Here is a 17,440-nt window from a genome sequence, read left to right on the forward strand (position 1 = left end):
TGGACTGGATAGCTTTCATGATAATTAATGTCGACCAGTCTAAGGTTTTGTAAATGTCGTCTACTTGAAATGAACATGTTGTTCAACGCCGTGCCTGATTTCCATATTCGTTCAAAAGGGAGGCTGGTACAGTACGACGATTATAAATCAGTCACTCCGTTTCATCAGAAAAGAATGATTACAAATCAGTCACGATTATAAATCAATCAATCACTCCGTTTCATCAGAAAAGAAAAAATATTATAAATCAATCACAGAGACCTACCTTTAGCGACTAATTTACAAGTAAAAATGCATCGAAAGTTTGGCAAATAGTTCTGTGTGTACCATGGAGAAAATTAATAGATTTTGCTTTCCATTGTGCATTAAACATGAATAAGATATTTAGTTAGTGAGCACTACACTTCAGAACTGTTATTGAATGTGGACGTTGCGGTCAAAGGAGGCATAATAGGTCAGTGAATGAATGGTTCAATAACAGCATTATATGTGCAGCTTGCTGTCATAATTTGCCCATAGTTCAAGTCAAACAAGTACCCCAAAGTATAGGATCGGCTGCATTAATTTGAAAATATTTGCAAAGAATACCATAGTAAATAGATCTGAAATCAACAAGATAACCAATATTTGTTTATTACATGGATCGTTGCATGATATCTGCGCAAACTGAGATCAATTGTCTCATTTCAGCACATTACATGATCATTGTTTACATAACATGACAAACAACAACATAACCGATCATAAGCCCTGCTTTCTCCGCCGAAAGGAGGCACACAAGTTCACTTCCTTGCGACACTTGAAGAGGAGAAGCTAGTCTTCTATGATCTATCACCAAGTTCCACTCTCAAATTGTCGAACGGGTAGACTTTTGGAGTCTGCAGGAATAAGCACGACAAGTTTTGGTTAGTTTGGACAGCAAAATAAAGTGAAAACATATATCCTTATAACCAATTTTACAAGAAAACAATAGAATTCTTACCCATGTGTTACAATTGCTAAAAAAAGGGCATGCCATTATACGAACAGACTTTGGTTAGTTTGAACAGCAAAATAAAGTGAAAACAAGTATCCTTCTTTACCAATTTTACAACAAAAAGATAACTCAATCGGGTGTCAACGAGCCAAACTCGAGGAAATATACTCCAGCTTGGCTCGAGCTCGACTAACACGACGAGTCTAAAGTTCTGCTCGATCTCAGTTCACGAGATTATTTTATGCGTTTGAGCTCAGTTCGTCAAAGGCCCGAGTGCTCGATGAGCTAACCAACCTCATTATTTTTTAATTTCAAATAATCGCTGCTTCATGCATCTGTGCCACAGGACACGAGCATTAAATTCCTAGTCATACTATCGCTGCGCTCCAGCCCTTGTTTATAGGCGCTGGTGAGCCCTCACTCTTATTACCTTTTTTTTTTTAGATGCTCACTCTTATTACCTTAGTGAGGTGGTACTGAACGGCATCCATTGTATTTTCTGCCACCGCCAGGATGCTGGCTTTCATGGGCCATGCTAAAACTAAATAGGCTGCAGTATTAGACAACGAACAAGCCGTGACGAGGCATGCATCCATGGCCTCTAGTGAGTACGTGATATTTTTTCTTAACAAACTACTATGTTGCGCTAATCGTGATGGCCACCAAGGTGCTAGGACAACAAGCACGGGACTGCATTAAAAAAGAACGCGCTGGACTGCATGCTATCACTATTCACTAGCTCCTGCCAATTTTTTCTCGAACTGTTCGAGCTAGACAGAAAGCTCGCGAGCTTCAATGAAGGCTTGAGCTCGGCTTGTTAAGGCCTCGAGCCGAGCACGAGCCAAGACTCTAATGAATCAAGCTCAAACAATTTGACGAGCCCGAACTTTTTTCACAACCCTATCTGCATTCACAAATCATAGGCTTGTTTACCCATGTGTTACAAAAACTAAAAAGGGGCATGCCATTATACTAACGGACTTTCCAAAACACACTACAAACTAAGAATTAGAACAGCCGGCACTTGAGGTCTTATAGAATTGAAACACGGAAGAACAAAGTCAAATTAGCATCTTTAGTCACTGTCCATGAAGTTCAAAAAGCTAATAGGTTTAAGGAATTTCACGTAGGACAAAGAGCATATGCTTGACAGATAGCCTTGTGTGTAACCTTCTGTTTACATGCATGTATACCACAACTAAAGTAACGAGCATAGAATAAATCGTAAGATCCTCCATGTTTTGAAGGGTATAACAGATTAGGCCACATCACGAGAGTCCTGCAAAATATGCTAATACAATCTCTAATTCAGAATCAGAAATGGATATTGGGCATTGTATACAAAGAAGACACTACAGGTCAGGAACGGAAGGATTCGTCAAAAGGCCATGTGCAGCTTTACTACCATAACTATCCCACAGTTCAAGTCAACAGAGTAACATAACGCATGACAGAACAGTTCACAGTTATCAGAATAAATGGATCATCTGGACTCAACCAATTACTAGCATTTATCCAGTAACAGATTCCAGACCACCATTTTGAGGAAGTACAAATAAGTTTCTGTTGGACAGAATCAGAAGAAAGGACTCAACAAGAACATCCAGAACCTGGCATAGAAAGTTTAAGGGTGTAGCTAAATGCCAAGTACTCTCTGTGATGTCACCATAAAATCAAAAAATGAGGGGAAAATTGCACTTTACTCTCCTAAACTATTGACTGCGCTCACTGCTCAAGATAATGTTTGGGCTCACATAACCACCTAAATAAAGATTAGTAATGACGTGGCAGGTTTGCATGACTAGAAGACACTTAAGAGGAGATTACTGATAACATGGCATTCCTCTACCACCAACTGCACGCGCTTTATAGCTTAGCCTGGTTGCATCCAAGAACAGGCCACAGCTAACTTCGATTGGCACAAGCTCAGGTAAGCAGTATTTACGGCTCAGGCATAGTGAATTTGAACATGAAGCTAACTAGCCAGGAGCTAGCAAACAGCTACTACACACTGCCACGGTGCTGCCCACCACAGCGGATGGACAGAACAAAAACTGGTGCACAGCAGTGCCACCATCGACTGGTCAGCCTCTACATGCGTGTATGCTAGCAATGATCTATGTATCGTTATTGATTAAGAGTGGCAGGGGCACCTGCAGATTGGGCTCTTCCAGATGGTCAACAAGGGCATCATGCAGGAGCTCCTGGAGGCGACAGCTTGAAAAGGCGTGCTTCTTCATTCTGCCATTCAAGGCCAAGGCCACAACGGCCTACTCAACGACTCACACAACTGGGTGCTGGGGTACCCAGACTACCATGTAAGGCAGCTGGTCTGGTCTGAGGACTTCGATGCCCCGCGCTCGCCAGCATCTCTGGCAACCACTGGAACCCTAACTCCTACCTCTAGAAGTCTCCATTTACTCGAAACAAATATCCACTAGTATCAACAAGATGGAGTAGAAGGGGTTGTATCTGGTGATGATATACCACTTATATCACTTCACTTGCCTACGTCTTGAATAAAACCACTGTTTGGAAAGCAGTAACTATGTTTTAGGGGGTTAATTTTCTGTTGGAAACAGTTTAGAGGGTTACATGGACCTTAAATTCTTAATCAGAGAGTTAAGTGAGCCCCAGGATTGTTTAGGGGTAAGTGAGTATGGAAAATAGTTTCAGGAAGTAATGTGGACCTTACGTGAATATGAGATCATCCAGGGAACATTTCAGGTGAGCAGCGGCAGTTATAGGAAGCATCACAGATTAATTAAGCAGTGAGTGCTTGAGTGGCAGATAGAGTTTAGATTTATTTTTCAGAAGAGTGGATGATGAATTGGAGGTCCTTTGACATATTCAGTTATCCGCAACAAATATCCTCACGGTACATATGAAAGCAACATAAGTCCTCTACATTAGTTTACTGCACAGATTGTTGGATCACATTTTGCACAACTTGGGATCAATTACCTTAGTTCCAATTCCATTACTTAATTTCAAATTTTCGTAGCTTCTAATATTCTGGTTATAAACTGCTAAACAGAAACCAAATAAATTGTGCAGTACACGGCAAGAAAAAAAAATGGCAACCAATAAATCACAGGGAAAACAAGTTAATGTTAATGAGATTACAAGTTTTCTTCCATCAAGCCATCTTATGCCTAGCTGCAATCAGATTTCTTTCTGCACGGACAGGGTTCGACTATCTTTCAGGTTTAGTTTGGGTAATTCGTGAAAAAAAATCACTTTAATTCATAGCGATTGCATTACCCGCAAAAAAATTTCATAGCGATTGCAAAGATCATATTCATATCATAGCGATTGCAAAGATCATATTCATATCATAGGCCAAAAAGATCAACACTACAAAGCTTGTCTCTAAGCTAAAACTGGGAATTGGAAAATCGCAAGGAAGTAGAAGCAGTAGCAGTGGACACTCACAAATGGAATCTTGGAAGCCTTGTCATTCACAACGGCAGCCAAGCCAAGAACTGCAAAGAAGCTCAGCCCTCCGCACAGCCAGGCCAGCGCCTCATACTGTCCAATCAGGACACAAAGACAGCAACCGAGAAACATCAGACGCCTGTTATGCAACGCAACGCAACAAATTGCAGTGGATGCGGCCTTGTATATTGCAGCGGTAGGGAGAGGGGAGGTAGGACCAGACCTTGCCGATGTGAGGGGCGAGGCGGTCGATGCAGGGCTCCGGGAAGGGCGTGCCGTTGTCCCACACCAGCTCGTCGTTCTCCGGCAGCTGCAACGCGAGATCCCCCGTCCCAGATGGAACCGATTAGAGGCGGAGGCCACACGAAGAGGGAGAATAGATAGAGAGATTGTAATCCTAGCTTACGGGCTTGTTGGGGACGATGTGCCTGCCGGCGGGGAGGCCCATGCCGGCGCGGTTGCGGAGCGCGGAGGCGGCGGCGCGCGCGGCCGCGCCGTGGCCGCCCAGGACGCGGGACCCCATCGCGGTCAGCCTCCCTGCCATCTTCGCCGATCTCACTCTCACTCTCTCTCTCTCTCTCTCGATCGCTGGCTCTCTCAGATCTGCGGCTGCGGGTGTGGTGCTCGTCGTCGGCGGCGGCGGAGACAAAGCAGCTCGACGAGCGTGGGCTTGGTTTGGGTTGATTCTGATCCACACGCCCCTCACGAAGACCGCTCGTAATGGGCCGTATTGGACTGGTATTTTGGGCCTAATGGCTTAAACTGAGTGTTGAATGGACAGTTTGGAATTGGAGATAAAGAGAATTTGAATCCACTGATTGTTTGGATGGAATGCGAAAAGTCCTTTGGGATCATGGGCTCCAGTGCTCTTATTGTATTAAAAAATTCAAAAATTATATTTATATATTATGAAAAAATATGTAACAAAATTTTAAAAGTAGCTAATGATGTATTCCACTAACGTATAAAATCTTACTTACAAATGTTTTGTTTTCTGAGATCCACATATTTATTATTTTTTTGCAGCCCAAAATACACATTATTTCCAGTTGAAAATTTACACGTTTGTGGGATATAATACTGACTACATCATGATGTATTTTTATATTTTTAAAAAACTTAGAAATATAATTTTTTAATTTTCTTTTCTAGAAAGAGATCACTGGTCTCATGTGCACCAAATCTCTTTCCGGTGTAATGGGACTTAAGTAAGGAAGTGGAGGGGAAACTCACCTCGTAATCTCCCACAAAACTGTTAGCCTTATCTAACAGTACTAGAGATTTTGTGGGAATTAGTAAGAATATTTTTTTATGGGCTTGGGTGAAACCCCTACCTTCATCTAATCCATTTAAAATCCCATCATCAATCCACCAGGTGTAGGAGAGTATTGAAGATTGAGAAAACTACTCTACAAATAAAGGAAAAGTAAGGATTAAATTAGACCAATACACTAGAAGCAAACGTGCTCTAGGAAATAAGTGGATGTTTGGGATTTGCTAGGATAATCCCCACAAATCCCCGGAAAGACGCTAGTACCAAACAAGGGTTTACCCGGGGGGAGGGCAGGTAATTGAGATGGGGGATTGGGAATTCATGTTAGCTCCCATTCCCTTTCCCTTAATTGCCAAACAACCTAAGAACAATGTCGTTGCTAGGAGAAACCATATATGTCTCAATTAAGGTTATTAAACTTGTAGATTAAGGCCTAGCCTCCTCCTCTTCCATGAAAAACAATCGCTGCCTCCACCTCCCTCTTCACTATAAGTCGGTTCCTCTTCCTTCGGTTGGCCTCGCCAATGTTAGGAGGGGTGGGGAACTCGATCTATGAGTGGAGTTTTCAATAAAATTAGAGCTTTAAAAAAATTAGTTTATTGTTTTTGGAGGGCATCTTATTTTTCGCCACCATGTCAATGAAGATGACATCATGTATAATAATTGATCTATGACCCTCATTTTACGACGAGATTTTCTCAGCGTCAATGGTGGTGTTGGAAAGTTAAATTTCTCTAGGTATGATCTTTCATATCTTACTTCACCGGTCAATTTTGTACTTTTTCTCATGGTTTGTCGCGAGGAGGATTGTCCTCGCAATATTTGTCATGGCTGATACGTCCTCGACAACGAAGATTCCTATTCTCGACTCCTGAGGACGTCAACCAGGCTATTCGGTTGCTTTTCCTGGAATACTAGTATTGGTACTCTTCTCGATATAGGTTGATTACTTTAGTAGCTATTCGTGCATACAGCCTTGACATTGCGGCTCCAATTAAAACTATAGGAGAACACCTCATTTGTATTTACAGGTCTTTGGTTGTTTGACATCTATTTCATTTGTCTATGGTTATCTTCATAAAAGTATACGGTTGTGTCTTTGAAAAGAAAGAGTGTGAAGATCTCAATATTTTTCTTGTTTCTTTTAGACTTTATTTTCTAATTAATGGATACAACAAATGTATCTCTAGTGTGTAGTATTTGCTACTTTAATTATAGATGGTATTGATTGTCAAAACAAAGTAAGGTTATTACAAGCGGGATACCGCGAAATCCCCGCTTCTAGTTCGTTGTGTCATTTTTAGTTTAACATTTTGCTAAAATTTAAAATATAATTGATAAAATGAACAAGAAGTGAGACTTTCGTGGCATCCTGCTTGCAACCCCAACATTAAGAAATTCCAGTTTTTTTCATCTCAATCTCGCACCGTTTCTCCCATCTCGAGCGATCAGGTAAAAGGAAACCTCGGAACGACGGATGGTTTTAGTTTAGATACTATCTATGTTAGGTTTGTGTGGCCTTGACGTAAGAAACCCAAGGGTGAAGCTACGCCAAGCTAGTGATGATTCCTATACTACCTCCGTCCCGATTTATAGCTTTTACGTGTGTTCCTAGATCGCTAATTTAATCAACGTAATATAAGATACTAAATATATATCATTGAAAAGTTCAGATGTTATAATTTTTAATGGTATAATTTTTATAATGTAAATTTTATATTATATAAATTATATTAACAAGTTTGGGATACGCGTAGGCCCTGTAAAACCAGGACGGAGGGAGTACTAAAAGTATTACGTCGGGCTTTAAATTAATAATAAAGCCACGAACTGTCAGAGTTACAAGGTGTTGAGGCTTTTAAATTAAAGGTACTCCCTCTCTCAGTTTATTAGGCGTGCGCGTACTCCTAGATCGCAAATTTGATTAAGTTAGCATTATTTATATGTTATAAAAATTATATTATTAGAAAATTTAGATGTTCTATTTTTTAATGATATAATTTTTGCATTACATAATTTAAATTATATAGGTTATGATCTAGGGCGGGAAAGACTAGCAAACTGAGACGGGGAGAACTGTATTACACATGAAGTGTGGTATGTAAATGGCTAAGTCTTCAAACACCGAAGCACTCGCTAATCAAGGCAAACGCGAAAAACTGGGGAGGAAGACGCCACACCATCGAAAGAAGGCCTCCATCAGCTTTGAAAAAAAACGAATTGTTTCATAGTGCAAGAAAACATGACAGTTCAAAAATTACGTCCCTGGACAGGCACGATCGCTTGCTTGCTGTGGCGCACCAGCTAGCATCATCGTCGTCATCAACCCGTCACGACACGTGTGGCCAAGTATCGTGATCAGGGAACTGCTTAGCAGTAACTTCGAAGTGAACTTGCACTAACTTAAGGGCATCTCCAACGGGGCGACCCATCCCGCGCCCGCGCGTCCGGATGGGTCGATTCGGACAAAAACCCGGCCCAACGCGGGGACGCACCGCAAAAGCGGACGGCCGCGGCGTCCGGAACGACGCAAACCCGGCCCAAATCTGGGCCGGGTTTGCGTGGCCGCGGATGGCACGCGGCGTCCTCGCGTGTCCGCCCTGTCCGCGTGGCTGGCCCACTGTCGGTGCCCCGAGTCCTATTAAATGTGGACGGGGAAGGGGACCGTCCCTATCCGGTCCCCACTTTCCACTCCGGCCGCACGCGCGAGCTCGAGCTTCCGCGCCGCCATGGCCCCGAAGCGCGAGTTCTCGCCATCCGCCAACGACCACGAGGCCGGCAGCAGCCGGCCAGTCGCGCCGGCGCCGTTCGCCATGGGGCCGCCGGCGACGCCCAGACGCGACCGGATCTACGTCACCGTAGCGGTGGCGCAGATGTTCTGGGACGCCGGCGTCCCAATGCCGTGGGGGACGTGCACCTCCCCACGGCCGGCACCCGAGCCCGGATCGGGTTCCGGTGCCGCCCATCCCGGCGTCCGGCCGCGCCCGCTACGCCGAGATCCGGAGGCGCCGCGCTCAGGCCGCCGGCGGACCTCCGGCGAGGACCCCGCGTACGGCGACGCAAGTCCCAACCGGGACTTGTGGTTCGAGGTGGAGCACGATGCGCGGCGGCGCACGTGCTTCACATCCGCGACGGCGCGGCCTCGCGCGCGCCGAGCACGGCCGCTAGGCGGGCCGGCCGCCGCCCGGCGGCCTCTACATCGGCGAGCCCGCGCCCCGGCCCCGGCCCCGGCCCGCAGCCGCGGCCGCATCCGCAGCCCCGGGAGGAGGAGAACGACCCGGAGCTGCGAGGCGGCGCTCGCGGCGTCCCGCGAGCAGCGAGGACCTCGACGAGCTGGCCAAATGGCCGCTCCTCGCCGAGACGCCGCGCACCTCCGCGGCTGGAGGAGGCGGCCGGGAAGGCCCGGGAGGACGCCCGGGCGGACGCGTGGGCCTTCCTCCGGCCGGCGCGCCGTCGGGGAGGAGGCCGCTACGCGTCGGGCGGCGCTCCGGGAGGAGGAGCGCCGGGCCGCGCGCCCGGCGGAGGAGGAGCGCCCGGCCACGCAGGCGGAGGAGCAGCTCCGACGGAGTCCGCGCGGAGGGCACGGCTGCGCGAGGCCGGCGAGCCCGCCGAACGCGCACTCCGCCCGGGAAAGGGCGCAGTGGGACCCCGGCCGGAGTCCCGGTGCCCTCCGGCGTGTCGAGCCGGAACAGCGCGTCGCCGCCGGGCGGCGTCGTCGTCATCGACGCCGACGATGACGAGTACTACTGGGGGTAGTATCGCCGGCGGCCATCGCGAGCTCGCAAACCCTGGCTAGGGTTTGCTTTTTTTAGTTTAAAGCCATATATGGCTTTCTTTTGTGTAAAATTTGCCCAAAATAGGGCTAAGTTTAATGACCAACTAGTTTAAATTTATGTTTTGTTCTTTTCCTTTTTTATTTTCATTTCTGTTTTATTTTATTACCAATGCGCTGCGTCCGCGCGTTGGGCGCAGCGTGCGACCCAAACGGACACGCGGACGCGGGCCGCTGTCCGGGTGTCCGTTCGGCCACGCAAACGGCCCAAAACGGACGGCCCAGCGCGTCCGCTTGGGTCGCGCGGTTGGAGATGCCCTAACGATGTATTTACGTGCCTGACCAATCAGCCACACGCCCAACCCCTCTACCTGGCAATTTGCAGCAGTTTAATACCACGCCAAACGGTACCGACATCAGATGCAGATGTTTCATCCCGTAATCGTATCCACGCCGAAAGATCACGTTGCCACCGCCGGGTTTAGCAGCATGTCTCCTGGCTGGGGTCGCCTCCTGCTGGCGACCTCGGATCGATTCATATCATATGGTCGATGTCATGCGAGAGTGCGTGACTGACAGTTTGTGTGAGCTCGATGGTCGACCGATAAAACTACTCATTTGATCTGCTTGGCAACAGCACCAGCACTCCATCAGGCAATTAATCATGCTGTTGGTTAGCTAACTGTTCCCGAGGAACAGGGCTGGCACCTCTCTCTTTCCTCCCTCGAGGGGCCGCTCGACTGATTAATTAAGCAAACGAACTGTGCGATTGGGAAATAGACTTAGAGCAATTCCAATAGTATAGCCAACTCTTGGCTATAACAAGATATCATATCATTTGTAGTTATTATATAGCTAACATGTATAATAGTTGGCTATAAGAATGTAGTACTTTACTAATATATGGCCCACCTTTCACTCTCACAAGGTGCCTAGGAGCACGTGCAAGAAGTTGTGCTATTGCATAGTAGCCCACCTCCCTTCTCTCTCCTCTTCTCTCTCCTCCAACTCATCTAAAATATATTATTTAATGTCTTATAGTCAGCTGACTGGACTCTATTGTACTTGCTCTTACGAAGGGGCTGCTCACATGCTATGCAATGGTTTGATGTGTCATGTCCCCTCTTCCTTCCCGTCCTCGCTATGGCAGTAGTAGGCAGCTCCGTCCGATACGAGCATTTTCATTTTGGATTGAGGTACTAGCAAGTGGCTGGATTCTCACCAAAGAAATCTTCTTCTACTACAAAAATACGGCACCAAGGGCTAGTCCTGGTTGGTGTTGTTTTTGGGTTGGCCATTTTCCAAGCCTCTCACACAGGTTAACTTAGGAACCATGAATTTTGTTCATAAATATATATTCAAAAACCATATTTTTAAAGCTCCAAGAAATTCTAAAAAGGCATAAGAATCAAACCTACATATCTAGTATGTTGTAAAATGCAAGTTTCGTCGAGATTGCGACTTTTATCAGCAACAACTTTTCTTTGTGCAGTGTCATGAAAGGGCGCGTTTGGTATCCTAGGCTTCCTTTGGCTCGCATCGGGGCCGCATTTTTTCGGCCGTTTGGATGCCCGGTCGTCTCCACATTCTTGCACATCACGGGTCTTAAAGCATCCCGGGACAGACTCGAGAGGAACTCCCGGTTTTGCCATTTTTCCCAGGCCAGGCACGGGCGCGACGAAAATCGACAATGCCGTTCGCGCGCGAACGCTCGAGTGTGGCATGGCGGGGGGAGGCGAAATCCGAGCGCCGTTGCGCGGAAAAGGTAGGGGTAACTGCCCTCTTCGGTTTTCCCCTCCATTAGTCCCCTCCCAAAAATTCCCTTTACCCAATTTTGGCACCGGCGGCGGCGACCCAGATCTCCACTCGCGCATCTGACCCTGGTTGTGCTCTGGACGAGGAGCTCCTCCCTTCGGTCTCCGGCGCCCTACTAGGGTCGTCGTGTCCAGCCCCGGCGGAGCCTCTGCACATCTTTTCTCTGACTTCCAGCTGTCTCCATTGTCTACTATGCCAGAGGTAAGTGAAAACTTCTCTTCTCTACTGTAGTGTTCGATTCATGTAGGTAGAACTAGTTGGGTTCGATAAGACTGTTCGTAATGCTTAGATCTTGTTTGAGTAGAGCGAGCAGCTACAGCATGTGCATCACACCGCAGCACTCATCGTTGTCATTCAAGCCTGGATCATGCCGTGCACAAGAGAGCAGTCGGGCATGCTGCTCTTCCTCCTGTCACCTACAGTCCTGTGTTACAATGAGATCAAAAGAGGATTGCCAACCTACACTACATCTACAACTCCAACGATGTAGAGGCTAGCCAAATGATTCGAATGAGAAGCGCCCCTTTCTATGCACTTTTAAAGGGAGAGGTGACTGCTAGTTGATAGCATCCACACCTTTGTCGAAGAACAAGTCGCAATATTTCTTCATGTCGTGGGCCATAACTAGAGGTTCAGAGTGATCCATAAAACATTCAGGCGATCCACGAAGACTATCTCTCGGTACTTCCAACAGGTGATGTATGCAGTTGGGGAGCTCAGAGGTGAAATGATCAAGCCACCATCAAACAACACACCAGCCAAGATCAAGAACATCTACATGTGGTTCCCGTATTTCAGGGTGAGTATAAAATCATGTTCGTTCTACTTATCAGATATGTGTTATTGTCAGAAACATGACTGTGTACTCATTGTTGGACAGGATTGCATTGTTGCTATTAATGGTACTCATGTGACCGCGAAGGTACCTGCAGCAATGTCTGCAACATTCTGTGGGAGGAAGCACTACACCAACCAGAACGTGCTAGCAGGTGTGGATTTTGATCTGAGGTTCACATACGTGCTTGCTAGTTGGGATGGTTCAGCTCATGATGCAAGCATTCTGTCTGACAGCTTGTCAAGGCCTGATGGGTTGCAAATCCCTAATGGTAAGTTCCACCTTGGAGATGCTGGATATGCATGCCGACCTGGTATTCCACCTCCTTTCAAGAAAACAAGGTACCACCTCAACAAGTTTAGTCCAAGGAACCGACCTCAGAATGCGAAAGAGTTGTTCAATCCAAGACACACAAACCTTAGAGTCACCATTGAGAGGGCATTTGCTGCATTGAAGAATAGGTTCAAGGTCCTTGACCAGAAACCGTTCCACACTTTTGAAACTCAAGTGAAGCTGGTCCTTGCTTACTGCATTCTTCACAACTAGATCTTAGTTTGGGGCAAGGATGACTTCTTCCAAGATGTTGTCACTTTTGATGAAGTTGAGATCGTCCATGGCGTGGAGGCTGGCAACAATGAAGCCTAGAAGGAGAAAGGGGCTCAAGTGGGCAAATGCAATGTGGGAGGCCATAGGCCACACCACCATTTGAGAAGGAGCGGAACAAGTGAAGAAGTGAAAAAGAACCTCCCCTTTGATAACCTCTTTGTTGTACCCCTCTTTGATCCCCATATGTTGAACTACCCCGTGATCCCCCTGTTGGAGATATGCTCAAGAGGCAATAATAAAATACTTATTATTATATCTTTGTGTTTATGATAAATGTTTGCATCCCATGCTATAATTGTATTAACAGGAACCATTAATACATGTGTTTTTGTAAACATAAAAGAGTCCCCAGTAAGCCTCTTGTTAAACTAGATTGTTGATTAATAGATGATCATAGTTTCATGATCATGAACATTGGATGTTATTAATAACAAGGTCATATCATCGGGTGAATGATGTGATGGACATACACCCATAGTAAGCGTAGCATATGATCAAGTCATTTAGTTCGTTGCGCTTCAAGCTTTAAGATACATAGTAACCTAATCCTTCGACCATAAGATCATGTTAATCACCTACACCGGATGGATGCTTTGATGACACCAAACACTACTTCGTAAATGAGTTTTATAAAGGTGGCATTAAGTGTTCAGAAAGTATGGGGTTGAAGCACGTGGATCAGTAGTGGGATTTGTCCATCCTAATGACGGATAGATATACTCTGGGCCCTCTTGGTGGAATGACATCCAATTAGCTTGCAAGCAGTATGCCAATTGAGACTAATGATATGGACTTCCCAATTGTCCAGTATGCTGATGACACGCTTTTAATTCTGCCAGCAGATAAAGATCAGTTACAGGCATTGAAGGAGGTTCTGAATAAATTCTCACAGTCTACTGGTTTGAAAATAAATTTTGACAAGTCCCAAATGGTCCCTATAAATGTATCTGAGGAAGTATTGGAGCAGTTAGCTGAGGATTTTGGTTGTCAGGTTGGGAAAATGCCTTTTACTTATTTGGGTTTGCCATTGGGGACTGTCAAGCCTACAATTACTGAGTTGTCACCCTTAGTGTGTAGGCTGGAAAGGAAATTATCTGCCAGTTCTAGCTTTCTTTCCCAAGGGGCTAGATTACAACTGATTAATTGTGCTCTTGCTTCTATGCCCTTGCATTTTTTGTGCTCCTTACAACTGCCAGTTGGTCTTACTGTTCAGTTAGATAGAATTTTGAGGCAGTGTCTATGGAGAGATAGGGAAGGTGAACCAAAGCAATCTCTTGCAGCATGGGAGATGATTTGTAAGCCAAAGGCAAGTGGTGGTTTGGGCATTATTAATTTCCAGAAACAGAATGCAGCTTTGCTTATCAAATTTCTGGATAAATTCTATAACAAACGAGATTTGCCTTGGGTAAAGTTAATATGGGAAAAACACTATGAGGGTAAAATTCCTCATGCTGAGAATTTGTGTGGATCATTTTGGTGGAAGGATGTGGTCAGACAGGTAGATAACTTCAGAGCTGTAGCAAGAGTAAAGCTGGGTACTGGTGATACTTTACTTTTTTGGTCAGATAAATGGCTAATTGATGGTGTGCCTCTTACTCTTCAAAATAAATTCCCAAGGCTTTTCTCTTTTGTGGTGAATAAGGATATAATGGCTGCTGAAGTATATGATATGGAAAATATAGCAGAATTATTTTATACACCTCTGTCTCAGCCAGCCTTTGCAGAGCTACAAGAGTTGCAGACTTTGATGGAGAGAAATCCAGTGACTGGTGATAAGGATGAGTGGACGTATTGCTGGGGTGGTGCTTATGCCTCATTCAAATTTTATTCTCATATTCATAAGCATATTATGGTTCCCAAGGTATATAAGTGGATTTGGCGATCTTGCTGCATGATGAAAATTAAGGTTTTTGCTTGGCTTTTATTGGTGGATCGTCTAAACACTAGAGACTTGCTGCAGCGTCGACATTGGAATGTCACAAATGTCTATCACTGTGAATTATGCCCTATGCATGTGCATGAGGACAGGATACATCTCTTTTTTGAGTGTAATTTCAGTGTGAGGATCTGGAACTATCTCCAAATTAAGTGGGTAGTCAGTGATGATATGCAGTTCATCTTGGATCATGCTAGGAAGGAGTTTGCAAAGCCATTTTTTATGGAAGTGCTCATGCTGGCGTGTTGGCATATTTGGATTGTCAGAAATGGGAAGATTTTTCGAAGTGAGAGGCCTACTTTTGCAAAGTGGAAGGCTGGGTTTATACATGACATGTATCTTTTGAGATATAGGATTAAAGTCAAGCATAGGGACACTTTGATTGAGTGGATTAGGACTCTGCCTTAGAGTCTTGGTTTTTTTTCTAGGTAGGTTTTTTTTCTTCCTTTTTTCATCTTTGTACATAAGACTTTTTAAATTTGAATAAAATTTTTCTGTGGGGCTGTTGCCTCACAGTGGTCGGCCAAAAAAAAATTAGCTTGCAAGCATGTGATTGGCTCACAAGGGATATCATATCACGGTACGAGTAAAGAGTACTTATCGGTAACGAGGTTGAACTAGGTATGGAGATACCGATGATCAAACTTTGGATAAGTAAAATATCGCGAGACAAAGGGAATCATTATTTTATGTAAATAGTTCTTTCGATCACGAAGTCATCGTTGAATATGTGGGAGCTATTATGGATCTCTAGGTCCCGCTATTAGTTATTGATCGGAGAAGAGTCTCGATCATGTCCGCATCGTTCTGGGACCATAGGGTGACACACTTAAGATTTGATGTCGTTGTAAGTAGATATGGAATATGGAATGGAGTTCGGATATTGTTCGGAGTCTCGGATGGGATCAGGACATCATGAGGAGTTCTAGAATGGTCCGTAGAATAAGATTCATATATAGAAAGTCATTTTCCAAGTTTGGAAATGATCCGATGCATTTATGAAAGGTACTAGAATGTTCTAGAAGCTTCCGTAATAAATCGCTATGGAAGGTGGAGTCCCAGATGGACTCCACCAACCCTAGCCGGCCAACCAAGAGGGAAGGTGGATTCCATGATGGACTCCACCAGTGGCGGAGCTTGAAAGAAAATTGTGGGCGGGCCAAACCAGAGCACAAAGATTTGCTCTAAAGCTAAATCAATTCTTATTTGACTACCCTTATACATGGTACCTATATTGCAATTTGTAAACAATAGCAGATAAATTATTCATGCTACCAAATAGTTAACAAATAATTCATTTGCAATCAAACTGCAATGCTACTGTCGTGAAGCGATTTGAGGAAAGTGAGTTACCTCTCGCCTCTCACTTGTGCCATGCGCCTAGGGAGAATTGGAGCAGCTTCCTGAGCTGCAGCAGACAAATCGAAGAAGGTAGACTTTTTTTGCGGAGAAGGTAGATGACAAGAGGAGATAAGAGCTTTGGGGAATGGGTCTCCGAATTGCCGCCGCTGTAAGTTTTCTGACCGTTTGCCGGCCTGCATCTTTTGTCTGGCTGGGAATTGCGGATTTGAGGATGGTGCCTATGCAGCAGATACTCGCGCGTGCTGCTTGCTGCTGCATGTTTGCCGTCGAGTCTCTCCGACAGTTCACATGATGCATCAGCTGCTCAGTCACTGGCTCACGGTAGATCGACATCGACATCTGCCTAGCTAGTGGCCTAGCACCGACTGGATCGGGCAGGAAAATAATCGACAACAACGACGGGATCGGAAACAGGTGAACCTCTCCCCATTTCACTAGGCCAAATTAGCGCCTTAGTTGGCTTTTCACAGAGAGGCAGAGGTATACAACTCTTTTTCTCACCTGGGCTGGGCGGGCCATGGCCCGGTTTTGACTCCACTAAGCTCCGCCAGTGGACTCCACCACCTTGGCCGGCCATGAAGCAAGGAAATGGAGCAATCCCACTTGACCTAGGTTTCCCCATTATGGTATGTTTTGGAGTTGGACTTCAAATTGGTTTTGAGGAAACCCTAGGGGGTTCCACCTATATAAAGAGAGGGAGAGGGGAGGGGTCCGGCCACAACAATAGCCGCACCACCCAAGGGCTCCTAAGGCCGGCGCCCAAGAGCCCCTCCTCTCCCAAACCCTAGCTACTCACTCCTCCTATTTCTCCTGCGGTGCTTACGGCGAAGCGCTGCCGGAGATCTCCACCACCACTGTCACCACGCCGTCGTGCTGGCGGGATTCCGAGGAGGATCTACTACATCCGCTACCCGCTGGAATAGGGAGAAGGACGTCGTCATCAACACCGTACGTGTGACCCAGTGCGAAGGTGCTGCCCGATTGTGGCACCGTCAAGATCTTCTACGCGCTTTTGCAAGCGACAATTGATCGACTACATCAACCACGAGATCTATCTCGTTAACGCTTAGCGATCTTCAAGGGTATGATGATCTTCACATCGTTCCTACCATCTACTAGATTAGATCTTGGCTTGTTATTCGTTCTTGCGGTAGGAATTTTTTTGTTTACTATGCTACGAATCCATACACCCCCTTTGTTCAACTCCCATGTGATGGTAAATTGCCATGCGTAGTAGCTAGGAAATGTCGTTATGAACTACCATTCGTAGTAGCTAGGGATGAATTCATGAACTGCTAAGGTTTGTAAGTGTGCAACTGATGAACTGTGAATTATGTGTGATGGGAGGTGATAGTATGATAAAGTCACCCGTGTATAGAAGAGGTGACCTTACGCTTTCCTAGATGGTCCCAAACATGTGTAGTTTC

General features: G+C 45.6%; 1 protein-coding gene across 1 annotated transcript; it reads right to left on the reverse strand.

Annotated features, from left to right (window-relative positions):
• Window positions 1-754: 754 nt before the first annotated feature.
• LOC124708810 (NADH dehydrogenase [ubiquinone] 1 beta subcomplex subunit 8, mitochondrial-like) lies at window positions 755-5,097 on the reverse strand. Its single transcript, XM_047240468.1, has 4 exons — window positions 4,821-5,097; window positions 4,638-4,724; window positions 4,412-4,507; window positions 755-878 (listed from the first exon to the last, which is right to left on the reverse strand). The coding sequence occupies exons 1-4, from the start codon at window positions 4,956-4,958 to the stop codon at window positions 822-824; spliced, it is 378 nt and encodes a 125-aa protein (XP_047096424.1). The 5' UTR covers window positions 4,959-5,097; the 3' UTR covers window positions 755-821.
• Window positions 5,098-17,440: the final 12,343 nt, after the last annotated feature.

Source organism: Lolium rigidum, chromosome 4 (genome assembly GCF_022539505.1).
Source record: "Lolium rigidum isolate FL_2022 chromosome 4, APGP_CSIRO_Lrig_0.1, whole genome shotgun sequence".
Classification (NCBI taxonomy): domain Eukaryota; kingdom Viridiplantae; phylum Streptophyta; class Magnoliopsida; order Poales; family Poaceae; genus Lolium; species Lolium rigidum.

Coding starts and splice junctions, on each gene's coding strand:
- LOC124708810 (XM_047240468.1), bottom strand. CDS start 4,958: ATGGCAGGGAGGCTGACCGCGATGGGGTCCCGCGTCCTGGGCGGCCAC. Junction 4,725..4,820: donor ACATCGTCCCCAACAAGCCC/GTAAGCTAGGAT, acceptor CTCGCGTTGCAG/CTGCCGGAGAACGACGAGCT. Junction 879..4,411: donor AGGCTTCCAAGATTCCATTT/GTGAGTGTCCAC, acceptor TTATTCCTGCAG/ACTCCAAAAGTCTACCCGTT.